Raw genomic sequence first — 10,832 nt, forward strand, 5'->3', positions numbered from 1 at the left:
GATAAAGGTAACCTCGGGAAGTGTGCAGAGACCGTACCAAGGCAGAAAGGTATGTTTGTGAGTTTTTCCTTTATAAATGGGTTTTTCCTTTATAAATGGTTTGTAAAGGAAAACAACGTCGATAGAAGATTTTATGTGATAAATATATAATAACCAAGGTTTTAAGAAGGGAAAGGTTATATATATGTGGGTAAAGGGATAATGAAGGTTATGAGGAGGTGAAAAGTCCCGATAGGAGATTTAAGCGGGGTAATTAATTTCCAATATAAGGAAAAGGTGGGTTAATGTTTAGACTTTGTTAAGTCTATGAATCATTCCGCGTGTGACTAAAAGAGGGCCTTAACCATTAAATATTTAAATGAATATTTGACTCCTTGGAGAGTTAAATACCTGGGACTAATGTGTTTATGCATTTATATGCATATTGTGGGTGTGAGCGGGGTAACCCTGCCATCAAATGATCAGAAGAAGAAGTAAAATGCTGAGCAGGGGAAGGTGAAGAGGTTCATACCTGATGCAGTTCGAGATCATGGAGTATCACACTTGCATGGCAAAGATATAGCCCGGGAGATGTGGGAAGCTTTGTCTTCACTGTATCAAGCCTCTTCTGAACAATGGAAGATGTACCTAGAACAAAAGTTGCAGTGGATATTAATGTAGAAGGGAGAAGGGGTTAACTCCTATCTTCAATGACTTTAGGACACCAGAGACCAGCTTGCTGCAGTGGGGTCTACTCCTCAGTATACCACGATGGTAAGGACGACCTTGAATGGAGTCTCAGATGGATGGACAGTCTTCATTCAAAGCATATTGGGTAGGGAAAGATTAAATTCATGGGAGGAGATGTGGGAATACCTTCAACATGAGGAAATAAGGAGGGACCTGGTAAAGGTCAACCTTAATGGCAGCAGTGGGAGTGGCATGAAGACCAAGGAGGAGGAGGAGGAGAATGCAACTCTAGCATCAAAGGGACAACAAAAGCATAAACGAAAGAAGGACATTTCGAAGGTGAAATGTTTTAGATGTGGCGAGATGGGCCACTTTGCATCCTAGTGTCCTTTGAATCGAAAGGATAAGGATAAGAAACATGATCCTAAGGTTTCTCCAACAAAAATTGACGAAGGTGAGTTTACCATGAGTGCCCAGGCATCTCCAAGAGGGAAATGGGTGATATTGAGCTGTAGTCAGGAGGACTACATGTGGGAAATATCCTTAAGGAGTAAAACTCTTGGATCATTTCCTTGCTATGGGAGCCTGAGATTCAACAGTAGCGAGATGGGTTTGGTGTCAGATGATGTAGTGGATTGTTTGGAGAGACTAACACCAGGAGCTGATCAGCATAGAGAAAGGTTGGCAGCAGTGCATATGGCACAGTGCAGGAGTCAACTGTTAGAAAATTATATATTACAGAGCAATGGAATACATAAAATATTGCAGAAATATAAACACATAAAACGCATAAAACAAGAGAGACACAAATATACGTGGTTCACCCAGTTTGGGCTATGTCCACGGAGAAACAGCCAGTCCTTCTTTTTATATTATCCAACAAACTGAAGTGATACAACCTACAGTAGATCCCTTGTAATTCCCTCTTCGCTCTCAATCTCCTCTCTCTTCCTCACTGAGAATACAGATATATATAGACACAATACAATTCCCTCATATATAGTGAGGGTTGCCTTCTGGGCAAAAAACCCTAAATTAAACATAACTTCTACCATCGGATCTCCGCCTAATGAATGACCTAGATTGACTACGAAATTACAACATTTTACAAGGAAATTTTACATCTATTCTTAGCTTCGGGGACGCTGCCCCGATCCCCCCGCCATGGGGGGCTCCCAAAATGTCGCAGCCGCCCCCTCGGACCCCCCCTGCAATGAATATTTTACGAGCAATTTTGTCGCCCCATTTTGAATTGGGGTCCAATGCGGCGATACCTTTGAATACATAAGATAATCAGGCTCCACACCCAACATCAACAACAACACAGAAGATTCAAAGGGTTAGAGACTAGAGCCGTCAAATTCCAACATTCATGCTATTATGCTGAACACAATTAAATTTAGTTAATTTTGGATGGTTTTCAGTTTCTCCTCTCAGCAACTGAGTTGCAGTATGAATGCAGTGTTAGCAGCATAGCAGACGCAACATAGAAGATGCAACATCTGAGAGGGAGTTGTAATATAGATGCAATAGTGACAGTGGCAGTGTCATGGGCAGTAGTATAGTAGCAACAACATCACAATGTTGGTGAAAGAAAAATTACAAAAAGGAGGTTCTTCAGAGACAGAGCAACATACAGTTGGACATCGTTTCTAGAGCAGTTTCCTCGCTAAGAGGGAGTGTTAGTTTTTGGTAGCATCGGAACTGTTCTAGACTTGAAAATTGGTGGAGAGGCTAAGGAACATGAGTTCTAAATAACGTAGAAACTATTTGGTAAAATTCCACCGAGATTGTATTTTATTAAAATAATTAATATTTTTAATGGGGTTCCTAAGTCTAAACTTAGGAAAATTAAAATATTAAGGGGTATTAATCAAAGTACGGGTGAGAATGATTTAGAAGGCAGATCAAGTCAAGTTTTAATCTTAGCCATTGATTAGAGACTTAATCTTAGCCGTTGAAGTCTCAATGAGAAAATTATAATAAGGAGGCTTGGGGTTCATTTAGAAACACACGGAGAGAACAAATTGATCTAGAGTCGATTTCTTGGGCTAGGAAGCTGAGAATTCGACCTGAGAAATCAGTTGCAATAAAGGGGCAAGGATAGTTCAACAGTACTAACAGAGAGGCAGAGAGAAGATACTAAAGGTATCAAAGCACTTAAGAGGACTGACGTTGGGCCAATTGGGGCCCACATAGGCCTAATGCAGAGCCAGAAGGGCCAGCGTAGAAGTAGAAGTTTCCCTCCACGCAGAAAGTCGGAACTACCAGAACAACCGGGAAGGTTGACGCAGTAGGCAGAAGAGACAGCGCAGAGTTGATGTAGAATGTGTAAGGCTGACGCAGGGCCTATGCAGGGCCAATGCAGAAGTAGCCGAGGTTAGCCATTTTTGCTGCCGGATCAAATCGAATCTGCCAGGTGAAGTGAGGTAAAACTCAATCAGTTTTTCCGCCATTGTGTTATCTATATCACTAGATTGTTGGGAGGGCATCCAACATTTGTATTCAGAATTACTACTTAATAATATAAAACCCTTAGAGTTGTTGCACTGGTTTTCCTGCATTGGGTTTTTCTGGGGACTATTTTGTCCAAAATTAACTGTGTTTTATGTATCTTGTTCTTTGCTCAATTTTCTATATCATTTAATCAAATATTTAAAGTAGTTTAGGTTGTAGAAGTAATTTTCTTCAGTATTCAGAGAATAACTTGATAATTTATATTAAAATCAAGTAGGTGAATTAGATTCAGTTTTGATGCAGTAGGGGTTCCTTGGAGTAGGAATTTTGACAATCACTGCAACCATCACTGAGCGTTGCACAAGCACATCAATAAAGGCATATGACCTCTAGAACTAGTGGTATTGATAACCCATTAGAATTGCCATATAAATAAAATGGAGCCTCCAGGTGAAGGAATTGAAAACAATATCAAATGCCTACTCCTTGTTCACTAGCAAAGAGTAGATATAGTCTTGATCGTTCTCCAGGGAAATATTTCTTCATTACTTCGCTCCCTGACAATGGCGCAAAATGTTGTATCTTTTTCTTGAATAGAGTTCTTGGCTACGAAACTGTGTCAAGAAACCAACATGTCCAAACTTTAGGTTCAAGTTGGACCTCAAACTAGAGTGGGCTCCCTCAAGTGTTATGAAGCTTTTTTTAACGTTGTTCACTGTAACTGGACAAGAGCCTATGAAGCACAATGACCATACCTATGATTTATAGTTGTGGTTGTTGCTTAATATATAATATTTGCCTAGAAATAAAACCCTCTATTTTTGAAACTTGATCTAAGAGCCAACATACTATTTTGACATAATAACATAGTTCAATGGTGCGTGTGACCCAATATTCTATGCCACTACTCACTGATGTCTTGACTCTGCACCTTCTCTACTTTAGTGCTCAAAGCAACACAGTCTTCTACATCCAATTTGTAGAGGTTCTTCACCCAAACCTTGATATGCTTCTCCTGTCCTGAGGCTATATGATGAAGGAAATCCTTTCCCTTACTAAATATAACATCGTAGCCACAGTCCTCCAATATGGAAACTGAAACCAAATTCTTCTTCAAACACGAAACGTACATGACATCTTTTAATGTGAGAGGAGTACCAAACTCCCTCTGAAGGTAACAGTACCGATGTCGGTCGCGCTATACCTCCCGTCATCTCCCATCTCGATGTGCATATGGAGGTCCTTCTTCTCCAAGTCATTGAAGAGCTCTTTGTTTCCGGTCATATGGAATGAGGCTGCACTATCTAGGTACCACATACTACCCATCATTGATGTCACCATGCAAGCGATGAGGGTGCAATCCAGTTCAAATTGTGAAGCAAGAGCTTCACCTGCCGCTCCTCCTAAGGGCTTCTTACTGGCCTTCTTGTGCGGACACTTTGTGGCATACTGTCCTAACTCATGACAGTGAAAACATTTAATCCTCGACATGTCCTTCTTCTTGCCGCCCCGATTGGAATCGGATTTGGAATGGGATGGATCCCCCCTTCCCTTTCTTCGTCTTTCCAGCTAAGGAACAATTCTCCCCATCATCACATGATGACAAATGCTCTAAGAAGAATATGTAATAAACCTAATATCAAATATGTAATGGGAAAACATAATTTATTAAGTAAAATTTCTAACTATTACATTAGAGATGGGGGTTATAATGACCCCTTTCTAAAAACACATTGAAATCCTCCTACCATGGATGTAAAGGCCTGACTCACACACTATAGATTATTTCTATCATTCTCTCTCTCTTACTAGATTTTAAATCGTTATTTTAAATATAAAATAGATGTGTTGGAATATTGTTAAACATTAAAGAATTTGGCATATCTACACCATGCGAGGAAGCAACATGTACCCTCTTTTAGATCATCATTTTCCAGCACAACAATTGGACAGTCATCCTTTTTGTCTCATAATATCTAGATTCTCCTACACATTCTTCTTATAATTCCTCAAATATTCATTTGATTGTAAATTATGGCTAATGCACATATGTGAAATACCTATGATCAATCATAATCATTAGCCACCTATTGGAAACTCTCTATTAGAAACTAAATATTCTAATATTTCATTTTATTAGAGGAAAGTTTTATTAGAAACTAAATATCTCATTTTATGAGAGAAAAGTTTTCTTAGTGTATTTGAGTTTTAACATTGTCAAAAGGTCAAAGGGTTGGAGTGTTTAGATCTTAATTTTTCTCTAAACATTTCGAAGAATAAGGAATGAATTTCTATTTTAATTATAAATTAAGCATAAAAAATATAATACTTTTCATTATAATTATAAACTAAGCTTGTTTATTACCATAAATATTACAAAAATTAACTATTATTAAACCAAAACTATTAATGAATGGAAGAATACAAAAACACATACTATTATTGAATACCCAAACCAAAAAAACTAGAATAAATAACTAAAACGGTCCTTTTGACCTACATTACATTTTAGTTTGTCTTATTATCTTAATAAAATCAGAAAGAAATGTAAATGTGCTCATTTATGTGTTTTCTTAAAAAAATATACATTTTTTTTAATAGAATCATACATATTTTTTATAAAACCGTATTCTATAATAAAAATTTTATATATGATTTTTATTAGTATTTTTTAATTTATTTAAATACAACATTTAAACTTATATAGCAATTTCTATAACGGAATGTGATTAAAAAAAAAAAAAAAAAGATAATTCGTTACTTTTATTTCGTTAAAAAAAAGCATTTCTTCACCAAATGATAAGGAGAACGATTTTTTATTAATTAGATGGACTTTCGTTTATCGAGAGGCAAGGAGAAATATTTATGATTAATTTTATAGACCTTTATTTGTTAGATTTTTTATTAATTGGATGGACATTTTACTTTCGTTTACTGAGAGGCAAGGAGAAAGATTTATGATTAATTTTATTGATTTTTTTATTTATTTTAGGGTGTGTTAGATTTTATTTTGCCGTACATTGAAGTAATATTTACCTTAACGTTTTAAGTAATATTGACTTTTAAATGATTTTATGGAGTGCGGACTTTTTGGACACTCATTCGACTCGCCGTATTCCTTCCGTTGTTTTATGGTAAAAGTAACTCCTTTGAAAATAAGTGTTCAACAACTCCTTTGAAAATAATTTGTGGTATGATCAATTCACTCGCATTTAGCGTTATCCTCACGGCGGTCGTTACTATAGAATTAATTATATTATTTTGGCCAAGTATATATATATATATATTTTTGATTCTTCTTACGCGGCCAAGTATATATTATTTTGGCCAAGTATATATATATATATATATGCGGTTGTGATAAAGGAAGAGCCGTGTGCGTAGAAGTCACGTTGAGGATGGATAATGAGTGGTATCAATAACAACTCCACTGAACATGATTTGTGTGGTATCAATGAACGTCCTATATCGCCTTACCGCCACGGCGGCCGTTGATCCATCCTCCGTTTGGGACTGCCACTGTCTCCACTGGTTGTCTTCATGTATTTTTTATTGCATCCTGGAAGAGGATATCCATTGAAAATGATTTGTGTGGTATGAATTTACACCAATATCGCGTTATCCCCACGGCGGCCGTTGGTCTTCGCGCACGAGAGAAGTCAAGTTGAGGATGGAGAATGAAAATTAACCGACCGGAACATCTCGAAAAGATTCTTGCCATTCTTAATTTGAGTCTCTTCATTCAATGCAGCAGCAGCTATATAGCTACTACATTACCAAACTACCAAACTCATCAGAAACCATTCTTTCTGTCACGCAAGAGATGCAGATTACCACAATGCTTCTCCTCGCCGCCCTTTCTTTCATTCTCTTTCTCAATCCTCCTTTTGTCTTTTCCACACCCATCGCCCATTTCCCTCACCATCCTCCTCGTCTCACCAATGCTTCCGACCAACACGCTCTGCTTGCATTCAAGTCTGCAATCACATATGATCCCTTCCAATCCTTAGCCGCTACCTGGAAACCGAATGTTTCGTTCTGCGAGTGGACGGGCATCATATGCAGCAGGCGCAGGCAGAGAGTCGTTTCCCTCAATGTTTCGCACATGGGATTAGAAGGTACTATCTCACCCCTTCTCGCCAATCTCTCCTTTCTTAGAGTACTTAGCCTTCGCAATAACAGTTTCCACGGTAACATTCCCTATCAATTGGGAACCCTCTCTCGCTTAAAGATGCTTCGCCTGTCTCTCAATCAACTCCAGGGTTCCATTCCGCCCACTCTCGGTAGCTGCCACAGTTTAATGAACTTGACTCTCTCCTTTAACAATCTCACAGGAAACATTCCCCCACAACTATGCCTTCTCCCCAACCTACTAACCATGTACTTGGATGTTAACAATTTGACGGGAACAATCCCGGACTGCTTGGGAAATATATCCTCTTTGCAGCACTTAGAATTGAGGAGGAACAACCTTCACGGCAGTGTTCCTTCCGAATTGGGTATGCTACGCCAGCTCAGCGTTCTTGGTTGTCTTCAAAACCATCTGACGGGACGCATTCCGTCTTCGTTGTCCAACTGCACCAATCTTGAAGTATTAAATATAGCTTTTAACCAATTAGTTGGCCACATTCCGTCGGAGTTGTGTACCAAGAAGAGCGCCCAGTTAAAGGAACTCTATCTGGGAGCTAATCAGCTGCGCGGCAGCGTTCCTTCATCCCTCTTTAATTGTACCAAGTTACAATTCATTGCTTTAGGAGCGAACCAGCTCAGCGGAATAGTGCCTATGGAGTTGGGTAAATTGACACATCTCCGGCTGCTTGCGTTGCGCGGCAATTACCTTATTAGCGGCAACACCACGAGATGCCCGATTCTTACCGCTCTTAGTAACTGTTCCGATCTACAACAGGTAGACTTATCTGAGAATAGCTTCACTGGGCAATTGCCGTTTTCTATAGGCCATCTCTCTACAAAACTCTACTTCTTAAACTTGAGTATCAACGAATTAGCTGGAGAAATACCTCATGCTATTGGAAATTTAAGTAGCTTAACCTTCCTTAGTTTAGGAGGTAATTCTTTTACAGGGTCAATCCCATCTTCAGTTATTATGCTTCAGAAGTTGGAGAGGTTATATATGGATTCCAATAATTTACAAGGGAACATCCCAATGGAAATTGGGCAGCTAAAGGGTTTAGGTCTCTTATATATTTCTGGAAATAATTTGTCTGGAAAAATCCCTGATTCTATTGCTAACCTCCAACAATTAAGATATTTAGATCTTAATCATAACCAGTTATCAGGAAACATACCTGCAAGTTTAGGGAAATGTGTGAACTTACTACTGCTAGATCTATCATACAACAAGCTTAGTGGGCACATACCTGAAGAGCTTGCAGGCCTTGCAAATTTAGCCTTCTATTTCAACTTGTCAAACAATTTATTAAGTGGCCATGTACCTTTAGAACTAGGAAAGTTCGATATGCTTCAAGCCATAGATATTTCAGCAAATCAAATAACTGGCTATATTCCAAGTATCATCGGAAGCTGCAAAGAAGTAGCATATCTGAATCTTTCTTACAATGCACTTGAAGGTCCAATTCCAGTGTCAATCAGTGAACTTCTAAGTCTTCAAGACCTAGATCTGTGCTCCAACAATTTGTCAGGTGGAATACCTATATCACTGGCAAATCTCACAATGCTCCATCACTTGAATTTTTCTTTTAACAAGCTATCAGGGGAAGTCCCTAAAGAAGGAGTTTTCAAAAAGATTGGTGCCACAGCATTTATGGGAAATCTTGGTCTATGTGGACCTTGGGTAAATCTACCACCGTGCTATGCTCATAAACATAAAAGTGTTTTGAATCTCAAAAGAGTTATCATACCGATTGTTGTTGTAGCAATTGTTGTATTGTGTTTGTTTCTTGCAATATTGTGGAGAAAGAATTGTAGGAGAAATATTCAGAGAGAGACTGGTCCATCATTAAATGTGGGGCATCGAAGAATCTCCTATGCAGAGCTCGTCATTGCAACAAATAAATTTAGTGATGCAAACTTGTTAGGAATTGGTAGTTTTGGAAAAGTGTACAAAGGGATTTTGAATGATGGCACAATGGTTGCTGTCAAGCTTCTCAATCTACAAAATGAAGGGGCTCAAAAGAGTTTTGATAGAGAATGCAAAGTTTTGGGTAGAGTTAGACACCGGAATTTGATTCGGGTCATAACTTGCTATTCAGATCTCCAAATCAAAGCTTTGATATTTCCATTAATGCCAAAAGGAAGCCTAGAAAAGTGGTTATATCCCGATGATGGAGAACAAAGTTGTTTGAATTTGATTCAAAGGTTGAATATAGCAATAGATATCGCCCAAGGCATGACATATCTCCATCATCATTGCTTTGTGCAAGTGATTCATTGTGATTTGAAACCCAACAATGTGTTGTTGGGTGAAGATATGACTGCATATTTAATAGACTTTGGCATTGCTACTATATGTTTTGCAAATAATGAAGATGGAGCTCTCACTTCCACAAATGCACTCAAAGGATCTACCGGGTACATTCCTCCAGGTATTATTTAAACTATATCCCATATGAAGCAATCTTATGATTTTCTTATGTTTACTAAACATTTTCAATTAAATTAAAAAACTTAAGATGAGGATCTATGAATGCAGAATATGGAGTGGGAGGACAAGTTACAACCAAAGGCGATGTCTATAGCTATGGAATAGTGCTATTGGAAATGCTCACTAGAAAGAAGCCCACCCATGACATGTTTGTAGAAGGAATGACATTGCACAAATGGGTGGGTAGTAGTTTTCCAAACCAAGTACAAGAAGTGGTGGACATGGGTCTATTAACGAGGACTAGTATATGCATTGAAGAAGATAAAGATCTCAATTGTCTCAGTGCACTGATAAATGTGGGTTTGCTTTGCACAAATGAATCTCCTCAAGGACGACCTACAATGATGGGCATCCTAGGCACATTGCAAAACATCAAAGGCACTTTTTTGAGCACTACTTCCATTCCCAAATTCCAATCAAATCTAACACATTTGTTGGGCAGTACAAGTGCTACTATCAACAACATTTGTGAAGGTCAAAGTTCTTCCACATTTTAGTCTATTGTAACAAAGTAGTGGTTATATGCTTCTTTGTACATAAATCTTTGTTTTTGATTGCATATAAATGTTTTATAACTGATTGCATATAAATGTAAACAATACAGTTATATCTACTCATGAATGGTGTTTTGGAAATTTGTTTATGATTATAGTTTATTATTCTATCTTTAAAAAACAATTATATTCAATATCCTTTACATCTATATGAATGTGTGACACTCTTCTGTACTAAATACAAGAAGAATTTTGTATTTGTTATGTTTTTTTAGTTTTTATACCACTTTACGAGTAAGGGTAGAAATGTCTATCTTTCACTTTTAAAACCGGTCATAACCAACATAAAAAATGATACTACGATCTAATTTAAAGGAACAAGAAAAGTTAATTAACACACATCTTTGACAATTGAGACGAGCTTTAACTTTAAGTAATCATAGTTCACAAATTTTATCTTGTCGCATCTTGAGAACTTGATTGTCATAACAGCTACCAGGAAAATCTCATTTCTTTTAAGAAGTCAAGATTTTGTATCTAAAACTAAGCATAAATGTGAAGCTCGTTGCTTTGCTTTAGATATTGAAGAA

The 10,832-nt window shown here is 37.7% G+C and overlaps 1 protein-coding gene across 1 annotated transcript; it reads left to right on the forward strand.

Moving 5' to 3' along the window:
- Positions 1-6,924: 6,924 nt before the first annotated feature.
- Positions 6,925-10,355, forward strand: LOC149256784 (uncharacterized). Its single transcript, XM_089460874.1, has 2 exons — positions 6,925-9,689; positions 9,797-10,355. Exons 1-2 carry the CDS (start codon positions 6,950-6,952, stop codon positions 10,243-10,245), a joined length of 3,189 nt encoding a protein of 1,062 aa, XP_089317000.1. The 5' UTR covers positions 6,925-6,949; the 3' UTR covers positions 10,246-10,355.
- The last annotated feature ends 477 nt before the right edge of the window (positions 10,356-10,832 follow it).

Source organism: Pinus tabuliformis, chromosome 7 (genome assembly GCF_031772625.1).
Source record: "Pinus tabuliformis cultivar Carrire ecotype Pingquan chromosome 7, CPIR1, whole genome shotgun sequence".
NCBI lineage: Eukaryota > Viridiplantae > Streptophyta > Pinopsida > Pinales > Pinaceae > Pinus > Pinus tabuliformis.